Genomic DNA, 12,753 nt, shown 5'->3' on the forward strand with positions numbered 1-12,753 from the left:
TACCAACGAATAGTGGGATTCACCGTCACTTTATAACGCCCTCACGGCTAAAAAAGCGAGCATGTTTGGTGTGACGGAGATTCGAACCCGCGACACTCAAATTGCGAGTCGAGCGCCCTAATCACCTGGCCATGCCGGGCCCTCGACGTTAGGCTAAACTTTTGTCAAGAGTTCGGACACCGGTAGTCCTCATTTTTTGGATAATATTACGCCCCTAGAAACATGGCTATATATAAATCTTGCTAGCGTGCTGTGAGCCTTATATCTTTGCGGTAATCCAGCGTTTATCCTATGATAAAATCGGATTATCTTCGGTACGCCAAGCTCTCTGTGTCTCATCTGAACTAAAGTGTTAATCCTACAGCAACAGTTATATAACAATTTGTTCAACAGCTTAGGCTTATTCAGCGGTCCCTACTGTTTTCTAACTTGAACTCTTCCCCTCCCGCCTTACGTATAGGTAACTACTTTTACTCACGTCCACTTTCCCCTAACCTGATTGATATTTTTATTTAATTTCTAACACTGCCCACAACAGAGGATTATTTATCTGTGAAAAATCTCTTGTTTATGTTGTTCACTCATTTTTTTTGAGCCGCAGCATAACAGCTCATAAAAATGGCTCCAAGTTTGCTTGTTTTTTTCAAGTAGAAAAATTTAGCTAATAGCTCCATCTCTTGAGCGATTTTAGATCTAATTACAGCCGCGGCTATTGAGAATTCCCTCTTGTTCTAGCAATACAAAGGTAAGAAAATATTTAAGCCAATAATCTATCCATTTTTTCACCCCTGTTATCGGCCACCTTCAAATATAAGGTCCGAACAACCCATTTATTATAAGGCTGTTCCAAGATATTTTGTGTCTCTTTTTAGCGATACAGTTCCCCTCAAAAGGGGAGGGGGCGCATCCCACATACTGTGAACCATTGGCTTACTATATTATGTCTCATTTTCTTACATTACTGTTTAATGGTTTCTGCTTATTTTTCTTAACGTGTGATATATATTCTGTCTGTGTACCATAATTAGTTTTAGTTTTATGCAAAATATACGAACCTTTCTTGCTAAAGCCTTCTCTCACACCCTCTTTAAACCGTCAACTTTTTAATCTTTTTCTTTGTTTTTGGACAGTTGTTTTAAATGGTTAGGGAAATTAAGTAGTACATTGATTAGGAATAATAGTTCTAATCCTTCATGGTTTTCTAGAGTCAGGTATGTCTTTTTCTACGTTATCACAGCTTTGGTAGAACAGTGTTAATCATGCATGATTTTCTAGAGTCAAGTATGCCTTTTTCTACGTTATCACAGCTTTGGTAGAACAGTATTAATCATGCATGATTTTCTAGAGTCAGGTATGTCTTTTTCTACGTTATCACAGTTTTGAAGAACAGTGTAAATCATGCATGATTTTCTAGAGTCAAGTATGCCTTTTTCTACGTTATCACAGTTTTGAAGAACAGTGTAAATCACGCATGATTTTCTAGAGTCAAGTATGCCTTTTTCTACGTTATCACAGCTTTGGTAGAACAGTGTTAATCACGCATGATTTTCTAGAGTCGGGTACGTCTTTTTCTATGTTATCGCAGCTTTGAAATAACAATGTTAATCATGCATGGATTTCTAGTTTTTAGTATCTATTTTCCTACATTATGACTGCTTGAGAATGATAATAACAAAAATCCTGATTCTGCATGGTTTTATACAAGCAAGTATGTATTTTGCTACTTTTATAATGCCTAAGGATAATAATCCTGATCCTGCATGTTTTTTCTATGCGTTTTGCTGCGGTCACTGCTTTGGAAGACCAGTCCTAGTCCTCCATGATTTTTAAAATAAGGTACATTTTTCTGTATCGTTTTTACTTTTTTAAGCCAATAAGATGTGTCTATACATCATAGTTCGCAGGCATAAGTTCCCACTTCAAAGTTCTATATGAAATTTTGGTGTTGAAATAAATTATTTCACGCATAGAAACAAGTATTCTGAATGTGTCTGTACTTATATATATATATATATATGTTTATTTGAATGTATCTACAATCCTTGTGTCCTTATAGGCTTGTCCCTTAAAGTGGCGTGCCTAGTTAAATGTTTTTAGGAAGCCCTATTGGAATAACTTGCCATAAATTGAATTCATATTGAAATGCTGGCGTACTGATTGTGTTCAGTACAATGGCTTCTCCTTTCTCACGGATAACTTCAAGATATTAAAATTCCACCGAAAATCAGTGAGACCCATAGATAAGGCTTCATAAATGGTGTGTGTACACGTATCGCATATTATGGACAGCATTAACGTCATGTCACGGTCCTTGGAATTCAGGCTAGTTCGAACTAGTATTGTAGCTCTTGGCGTTGCCACGTAGAAGCACGTATGGTTAGGAAGTTTGAATTAAAGCCACTTACGTATTTCTCTACGAGGATTTAATTCAGCTAAACTGCTTAATAGGTGTCAAAAGCAGGGTTTGTCTGCACATATCTAACGAACGTTGGGTGACTCTGGTTAAAACATTCAACTCTCTCTCTCTTACACACACACACACACACACACATACATACATACAACACACACACACACACTTACATGCATCAAAACATGAAATAAAACGAAATCGCAAGCAGGAATTAGCTAACAGCTTTTTTATCTAACACCATCCGAACGAAGTATAGTCGCACATAAGAACATTAGACTTGTTTCACGGTTTAGAGAGAAGCACATACAAACACGTTTTCTAAACATCAACCGGTAAGTTAAACGTACACGTGTATCATATAAACAGACATACAGGTTTCTCTAAAAATACAAAAGAAAACAAAAGGCAGTGCAATAAGCAGTAAAACAACATATCATTGTCTGGATAAACAAAAACCTGCAGCCTGAAAGAAAAGGAGGACGTGCGTGGCTACTAGCTAGCGTGTCAGGTTGAGAATAGAAGGATCCGAGGTTCGAGTCGTGATACTGTTGAAAATGTCTCGTACTTTTAGCTGTGGGTGCGTTACGAATGTAACAGTAAGTCTTACTATTCAGAACGAAGCTTTTGTGGCGGTGGGTGTTATTGGCTGGCTGCCTTCCCTCTGATGAGTAGCTCAAAATTAGAGAGAGCTATTTAGCGGTTGTGTGCAATAGGTGTGGTTCAGGATGAAAATCGCAGATAAAGTACATGCGATTTAGAAATAAACTTCGGTGTATTGGTGAAAAGAATACCCAAAACACTTCTATGCATTAGAACGTTGTTGTTGGTGGTTTGGAATTAAGTACAAAGCCACACAATGGGCCCTCTGTGCTCTGCTCACTACATATATCGAAACCCGGTTTCTAGCGTTGTAAGTCTACATACATACCGCTATGCCACTGGGGGGGGGGGGCACATTAGAACGTTATCGTGGCACTGTGACGCATTTTGGGAGTATCTAAAATCCAATGTATCTTCTCATCAAATACTGCTAGTCTTTATAAAATTCAGTAACTGTTAAAGCTATAGTTTACATTACATTAAAAAGAATAGTGGATTAGTATGTTTTAACTTCCCTATAAATACCACCAGAAGGCAGTATTCAAGCAAACTGAAGAAAGTTGGAGCTAATACAGTGTTAATTGCATTTTATAAAACTATTGTTTTTTGTTTTCATAGTAAAACCACATTGGGCTATCTGCTGTGTCCACCGCGGAGAATCGAACCTTGGATTTTAGCGTTTTAAGTCCGCTGTCCCACCGGGTGACATTATAAGAACGATATTACAGGTCCAGTGTTGCCATAATAACTACAAAGTGTTTATAAACAAAAACTCCATATTTAAAAACTACTTGTCTTAGGGGAACTAAATTTCACCACAGACACATTGAAAACCATAGATTTTATTCAGGAAAGACATGGCAAAAGGTGTTTTAAAAACCACATATCTTTCAAAAACTTCTGGTGCAATGTCCGGGTATCTCACCGGCCAGGGTATCTCACTTTCTCTTTGAAAGTGTCATTATTAAAGTCATTAGTCTTGTATTGTTGAAAGAAGAGTGAGTTTGTGAGGAAAGTGATTTTAGTTGACAATATAATACGGTTCAGAAACATCATGTACCATATCCATACTTACCTGTTAGTTTGACTCTAATGAGATTTATTCTCTTATAGGTGTTGTTTCCAAACTGTGGATAGTCGGTAGCATACGCGTATTTATGACTATAAGAGTATATAAATTATATCTAAAAGTATAGATTTAGAATAATGAAGTTTTAAAAACTACTGTACAAATATTACTATTATCAAATAATACAGTAACAACAGTTAACATGGGAAAATGACATGTACGGTATATACAGAAATAAAAAGCCCCCCCCCCCTCAGTGGCACAGCGGCATGTCTGCAGACTTACAATACTAGAATCCGGGTTTCGATACCCGTGTTGAGCAGAGCACAGATAGCGCATTTGTAGCTTTATGCGTAATTACAAACAAACAAACAGAAATAAATGATACGGAGAGCGAGGAGAGGGCGCAACAAAACGCATGTTTAGAAGGGGGGAGGGCGCCAAAAAAGTTTGCGCGTCATTGCCTTATAGGACAAGTAGATTTTAGATAAAGGGATTTTCTTCCTTCGTCGTCGATTGTGCCCATTATTGCCCGACACTGCATTTTCCATTGTAGTAAGTTTCTGCAAAGGACGGCTATGTCAATCTCAGACCAACTTCTCATAGACCCTCTATGCACTATATGCGTAGTAAGTTTCTGCAAAGGACGGCTATGTCAATCTCAGACCAACTTCTCATAGACCCTCTATACACTATATGCGCAGTAAGTTTCTGCAAAGGACGGCTATGTCAATCTCAGACCAACTTCTCATAGACTCTCTATGCACTATATGCGTAGTAAGTTTCTGCAAAGGACGGCTATATCAATCTCAGACCAACTTCTCATAGACCCTCTATACACTATATGCGTAGTAAGTTTCTGCAAAGGACGGCTATGTCAATCTCAGACCAACTTCTCATAGACTCTCTAAGCACTATATGCGTAGTAAGTTTCTGCAAAGGACGGCTATGTCAATCTCAGACCAACTTCTCATAGACTCTCTATACACTATATGCGTAATAAGTTTCTGCAAAGGACGACTATGTCAATCTCAGACCAACTTCTCATAGACTCTCTTTGCACTGTATGCGGATGTCGGCTTCCAAAGTAATTTGCAAATAAAATTTACGGAAGCCCTTGGGTACACATTCAGGTGACATCGTGAACCTCGGTTTCATTTTCCATGGTTCATTAAAGATGTTGCCCAGGCCTTAGATGTGTTACTTGTCGCCTTATTCTAATATAACCATACCTTCTTAGTATCCTGGTCGTACAGTGCAGGAATTTCACCTCGCATGACTGGTATCCTTACATTCTCCTCGTAGTAACTAGAGTTCCAGTTTGCTTTACTTCGTATCTGTGAAGTTTAAATTTCCCATTACATGAAAACCTGCGACAACCGTAACACCCGATGAAAATAACTTTATCTAAATTCTCTGTACCACCTGAGAAAGTCTTTATCGTCTTGTTGTTTGTAGCAAATAACCCGTTTGAACCACAGTCGTTCAAGTAGACTGTCCTCGTCCATGTTGGGTGCAGGGTACTTTACGTTCTGTTTCCAGCAGTTAGACACTTATTCACCAGTACCTGGGAAAAAGCTGTTGTATTTGTAGTTTATGCTTGTTTTTAAGTGTAAGATATTAGTGGATTATCTTGTGCACATTTGGTGCGATACAACTTGTTAGTAATCGCTTTTTTTGTATGTTCATGTGTAGAGGAGGGAAGTCTGCAAATTTTGATAATTTTAGCAACAGTCATGCGTGTGTTGGTGATGAGGGGAGGATATTGTTTAGATGGGTTTTCATGAAGTTTTCTTGTCTCTGCTATTCACTATGTTCAAAAGGTACTCTATTTTATATTTGTGTGTCCTAGGCTTACATCTGATTTCTATTGCACTGTACGAATATCTTTTCAGGGAAATGGTTGTAACATAATCCTCCAGGTATAGGTCTATCCTTGGCGGTATTGGACTATCAAATGGTCGGAAATTCAGTGTGAGCGATAATACTACAATACTTGTTTGTTTGTTTTTGAATTTCGCGCAAAGCTACACGAGGGCTATCTGCGCTAGCCGTCCCTAATTTAGCAGTTGAAGACTAGAGGGAAGGCAGCTAGTCATCACCACCCACCGCCAACTCTTGGGCTACTCTTTTACCAACGAATAGTGGGATTGACCGTCACATTATAACGCCCCCACGGCTGAAAGGGCGAGCATGTTTGGTGTGACGGACTACAATACTTAAGACTCTATTCTTTTCTTTATCAATTTCTTCTACCGGTTTAGTGACTTTGAAGGTTACTATTCAGGAAGTAATATTAAAGAAAAACTATAATATAAACATTAAACTAAACATAAATAACCTAAATTACATAATTTTTTTTTCAAAATATGTAAACATAAAATACAATCCTTGTATGACTTAAGTATATTAGAATATATTCAAAGATAAATTAAGTTAGTTGAAATTTCTCATATATATATATTTTCTTTTATATTATTTTATTTTTTGTTTTAATTACACTTTATCTTGTTATTATGTCCCCCCCCCCCCGGTGGGACAGCAGTGAGTCTTATGGATCTACAAATCTAAAATCAGGGGTTCGATTCCCCTCGGTGGATACAGCAGATAGCCCGATGTGACTTTTCTATGAAAAGCACACACACACTTGTTATTGTATAAAATCATGTCGCTTGTTGCGTCATAGCATTATTACCACAGTTACTCGTTCTTTGAAAATCTACAGAATTACACTAAACATACTTAAATTATTCAAATATAATGGAAAACATAATGGAAATTAGTACTACGACTACTTGTTCGTTGGAAACCTGTAGAATAATATATATATTAGTACCAAACATACATGAGCTGTTACAATTTGCATCATAGTGAAAAATTAGTATCATGAATATCTGTTCTTTTGAAATCTACAAAATAAATAGAAAGCAATACCAAACATAATTCGGTTGTTGACATCTTTACCCTAAGGAAATACTTTGAAACTTATCCCAAAATCACTCTAACAAATTGATATCAACGCCCAGAACTAACGGAAATGTTTACCGTCAGCAAGAGCACTTCAGTACCGAAAGACTAGTGAATATTTACTGCTATTTATTGACCAGTAGAAAAAAATTAGCTTAGTACTTGAGTGCAATAAACTAGCAGTACGCTCACATTTTTTATATTATCCACCAAATTTTGAACAGATTCTTTTCACATTAAAAAAAATATAGACCACTATATGGATTATCACACCCTCTAGTGTTCAATCTGGTATCACGTGTTGCGGAATGCTCTACTATTCATATGTATACGTGGTCTACAATTCATCATACCGTTAGTTTTCCGAACGTTAATCTTTCATATATATTTGAATCAAACACCATATGACACTCTAATTACACTAATGGGCTTCAAAGCTGTGGAACTGCCTTAGATATCTAACACTGAGACAACCGTAGCTGTAAGGGTGGACTTTACTCGAATATGAGATTTACGGGAAGCATAGGCGATAGGAACAAGATCTGTCCTGACTAATTACATTAAGTCTATACGGGTCAGAGATTACAGCAAGCCTTATCTTTGGCAGCCATTATGCTTTATAATTAACAATTATTTTGTCATACTAACATGGTCTTAGGATTTATTCGAACTTTATGAAAATGGCATCCTGATTAGAAACACTGATTGTTATCTATGTCTAAACAAGGAAAGGGTTAAAGGAACAAAATGTTGCCCAAGAATAGACTACAAAAATAGTTTAGAATTATAATTTTCCTCATTTTCTCACTGTCTTAAAATTATAAAAAATTAAAATCTTGAAAAGCATCTGACTTACTTAGTTAAGCTTTTCTTCTCACTGGATGTAGTTAAAAGTGTTAATATCCTTCTTAGTTTCCCTAAAAACCGGATTCATTTCGAGTTATTTTGAGAATACACTTGTTACCTTAGATTAATTAGCTTAGTTTGTGCGATTATATACCAGGTTGTGGGATGCTAGGCTAGGTTTGCGTTTGTTTGTTTGTCTAGTTGCTATGGTGTCCAGCAGAGATTAACAGTCTTGATTGTCACTTCTTTCTGTTAAAAGTGCAATCCCAATTTACATTGGGACCTTGAAGTAAACTTATATGTAATAATAATAATACATAATTAAATAACGTAAAAATATATTAATTAATTAATAACTAATGTGTGTATAACCAGAAGGTCCTGTTTTGCATGAAAGCGGAAGGTTGCTGTTCCCCGGAATAATAAATGTCGAATAATGAGGCACAGTGGGACTAGAAACTACTGTATGTAACTAATTATCTCCATATATTTCTCTAACGATGCTAAGTATATATGAGGCACAGTGGGACTAGAAACTACTGTATGTAACTAATTATCTCCATATATTTCTCTAACGATGCTAAGTATATATGAGGCACAGTGGGACTAGAAACTACTGTATGTAACTAATTATCTCCATATATTTCTCTAACGATGCTAAGTATATATGAGGCACAGTGGGACTAGAAACTACTGTATGTAACTAATTATCTCCATATATTTCTCTAACGATGCTAAGTATATATTACATGTAAGTCCACATATGTCGGTATCTGCCAGTAAGTACAAACTAAGTTGGCGAAAATGTACAACTTACGAATACCGAAATATGCACACGCGTGAGAGAGAGCGTGATTGAGTTATCACTACTATACATTGCTGTAATGTTGAAACTACGCATAAAAACAACAGGATTAAAATATCAGTATAGAATAACATATAAATCTATGTTTTAGACTATATAGTAAAAGAGGTGATTTTATTGCTTTTTTGAATATGCACTAAAAGAATTACGTGTACAAGATGCTAAACATTTCTCGTTTTTAACAGGTAAATGGGCAAGATTTGTCCAAGGCTAATCACGAGGACGCTGTAGAAGCATTCCAAACAGCGAAAGAACCAATCATCGTTGAAGTTCTACGGCGAAGCTCCAGCAATTTTAAGCCTAACATGGCCACTGAATCGACTGTAATGCCATCTCCATCTCCAATTTATTGTGATAGTTCTACACAGACAGAATGGTCAGGGGGGTGGGAAACGTCATCCATTGGGTTTTTTCCATTTGGACAGACAAGGTAAATATTTTTTAGTTTGTTCGAATTCACTTTTATTTGCAAATAGTTAAACATTATATATATTTGTAATTCAGATCCCAAATTTCTAGGCATCTTTAGGAACCAGAAATCGTTTCATTTATTAGACGAATACTTTACTGTATATTGAATCCAGTTCTGACATCAAAACTAAAATACAAAGTTGCTTATTCTGAAGTTGACATACATATACAATTCTACACATGACAATAAAATATTTGAACCTGACTCGTCGATGGCACAATAAACGTGGCACGGAACATGTAGTCTTAGTGATTATATGCGCTCTTACGAAAGAATAGTAAATCGAATGTGATCCCGTTGAAGCAATTTTATGTGATATTAGATCGAACTCTTTCAAAAATTAACCTAAAGTAACATAATAATGTCAAGTAAGATAAATTAGCCACGTTCGTTCAAACCATTTCTTAGATTACTAGTATTTGTATGCCCTCGTTTAGTAAAGTCAACTTTAAGTTATCCAACACATTAAATGTATGCTTTATAGTTTCGTTTTGAGTTTACTTACTGATTAAGTATATTTTATTACAATTTACAGCTTTTACAGTAAGTAAGATTTGTTTTTAAAACAGGTACGACGTTTCGAGCACTGGTGCGATCATTCTCAAGTACACAAGTTTTAGCGTTCTTTATCAATCAAAACAACCCCCCAGTGGCAGAGCGGTATGTCTGCGGACTTACAACACTAGAAACCGGGTTTCGATACCCGTGGTGGGCAGAGCACAGATAGCCCATTGTGTAGCTTTGTGCATAACTACAAACAAAACAAACCGATTAAAACTTGTGTACTTGAGAATGATCGCACCAGTAATCGAAACGTCGTACCCGTTTTAAAAACAAATCTTACTTACTATAAAAATTGTAAATTGTAATAGAATGTATACTTTGTGTATTAAAAACTCAGAAAGTGCGTACATCATATTTAAACATGATTTCAATAATTTCGAATACATAAAAACGCCTAGCTAATTAATAATGAAACATTCGATGGAAAAGATTTATTCATACTATTTCTAAAGGCATTGGTGGTTTAGTCATGGAATATTACACCTCTATTTATTTCCTAGTTATTTTTTTTCAACAGAACGTGAATTTAAGTGAAGAAAATATTATATAGAGGTCTAATATAGTCTTTGATTCGCTCTGAGTAAAGGACTATACATCTGACCATGCATATTAATTCTCGTCTTTCATCTGAATAGATTACATATACACAACAATATCACATCTCGTATATGTAAAAACACACTTTTTTGTTTGCTAAAAGTGTTTGCAGTTTGTTCAGTCTAATATAGTCTTTGATTGGCTCTGAGTAAAGGACTATACATCTAACCATGCATATTAATTCTCGTCTTTCATCTGAATAGATTACATATACACAACAATATCACATCTCGTATATGTAAAAACACACTTTTTTGTTTGCTAAAAGTGTTTGCAGTTTGTTCAGTCTTGTTTACTGCTGCTTTTCATGACCCAGCTTGATGCAGTCCGGTGGTCACTATCAGATGTCTTTTCTAGAAGATGACGTAATGGATGGTCAATTTGATCCTAGTGCTGGAGATCCAGATCAGGACGATGAAGATATGAGATGTGACGTTGAATACGAGGTTTGAGTGCTCTTTAAATTCTGGTTTATTTAAAATTATTTTGAATTGCATCTAATTAACGTAGTTTTATTCGATAACTCTGGCCATCAGCAATACCGTGTAACTGTTGTGGTATGTACCATTATCCGTTATCTTTGTCACTGAAATATCTTTGATAATCAACCAATTTCAACGGTATGTAATGGAAAGGCATAGACTTCAACTATGCCACACTATTTTTTCTTGTTCAACGTTAACGAAATAAAAATGTATTTTTCACAAGTTTTCCAAGTATTTTTAATCATTCGGGTTAGAGGAAACTAACGTGAAGAGTTTACTTCATGTTAATCCGGCTATAACAAAATGTTAAAAACTAGCTCCAGTGACATTTGAATAATATTAACAGGAACACTGAAATGACATTATGCAAAAAGGTCTAGAAGTTTAAGTAGCAGTAAAAATGATGTCATTAAGTTTTATTTAAACATTTCAAGCTACTCCAATGAAGGCCTGCTAGGCATCGTGTATGTCTACTAAGCTCTTAAGACTTCAGTGGCTCCTCTATAATTTCAAACGCCTTACTCAAATCATACGTATACCTTATATGTTAGTAATGATTTTATTTCCAGTCTTAAGACTTCTCATGTAAAATAAATTATAAGACTAATAATGTCCGTTTTCTTGTACGTGTTATTATAAGCCGTGTGATTTGTAATGTTGGGACTTCAATACTGTGAGATTGATTAGAGTGAAAGCTTGACTGATTGATTGTGATTGATGATAGGAGAAAGTATAGTGTTTTCCAATCCTGTTTGTTCTGGAAAGCTCTTCAAGGGAGTTACGATAGCAACAACTCCAAAACAGTTTAGACAAGTTCTACAGCTCTCACTGTCTTGTAGTATCCGTGGTACACTTGCAGGCGTCTAGACAAGAGATTTAGGAGTATATCCGTTGTATGGAGACGCCAGACTCTATAGACTGACAGCCTCAACTAGCGCTAGTAAATAGATTCTATTGATAGGCTTCCTGCGTTTGATCCTGGCCTACTAGGAGGAATAGGGACCAGCTGTACCCTTCTTGTTTCTAACTAATTCCTTGTGAGGAAGGTTAACTACGGTGACATGGAACAGTGATGTAACTCGTTTAAGCCTTGATCACCACTGCCATTCTGACCGACGTGATAAACATATTTTTTGAATCGTGTGTTATCATAACTGACATATTGCACAGGGCAGTAGTAAAGAAAGATTACTCCAAAGTGACATAATGTGTCATACTAATTCGTTTTGTAGAGTAAACTTTTTTCATTTCAATACTAACTCATAAACTGTGGCGTTATAAAATAACAACAACAAAAAACTACATATGTATACGTCAAATAGACAAAATGTTTCAAAGATTGAAAGACTATTTTTGTAACGAGTCGTTAAGCTAGCGTTTTTTTTAGTGTATGTATGTATGTATATAAATATATATAGTTGTCTCCAAACAAGTTTTTGTTAAGACATATCTATATATATAAACAAAAATATGTGTTTGTTTGCACCCTATCTCCTCCGAGCCTATTGGATCAATCTCAACCAAAATTTGTATATAAACACTATGAACTATGGAGAATGTCCTAAGGGGGTCAAAATTGAATTTAAACCAATTTCTATTTTGTAAAACCTGTTGGTTAATTACTTCCAGCCTATTGAGTCAATCTCAAACAATCTTGGCAGGTTGAGGCTTTAGAGAATGATAAATATATTAAAAGAATTCAAAGTCAAAGTATGATAGTTGCTAGATTTTTTTTTCAAATAACCATGCCCTTCTCATGGTCAATCAGATGTAGGGAGTTCAATGGTGGGATCACCTCAAAATCTTTATTTGTTGGTAGATGGAAAGCAAACTGCAAACGTTGTTTATGAAGAAGCTTTGTTATAATTTTACAAT

The 12,753-nt window shown here is 35.8% G+C and overlaps 1 protein-coding gene across 4 annotated transcripts in view; it reads left to right on the top strand.

The window, feature by feature from the left end:
- The window catches only part of LOC106458428 (PDZ domain-containing protein 4-like), a 244,386-nt gene that overhangs the window by 220,822 nt on the left and 10,811 nt on the right, over positions 1 to 12,753 (top strand). For all 4 annotated transcript variants that reach the window (XM_022384644.1, XM_022384643.1, XM_022384645.1 and 1 more), the window contains 2 exons: positions 8,946 to 9,190; positions 10,710 to 10,839. In XM_022384644.1, the coding sequence (XP_022240352.1) occupies positions 8,946 to 9,190; positions 10,710 to 10,839 (375 nt within the window). The remainder of the gene's footprint in view (positions 1 to 8,945; positions 9,191 to 10,709; positions 10,840 to 12,753) is intronic.

This window comes from Limulus polyphemus, unplaced genomic scaffold (genome assembly GCF_000517525.1).
Source record: "Limulus polyphemus unplaced genomic scaffold, Limulus_polyphemus-2.1.2 Scaffold462, whole genome shotgun sequence".
Classification (NCBI taxonomy): Eukaryota; Metazoa; Arthropoda; class Merostomata; order Xiphosura; family Limulidae; genus Limulus; species Limulus polyphemus.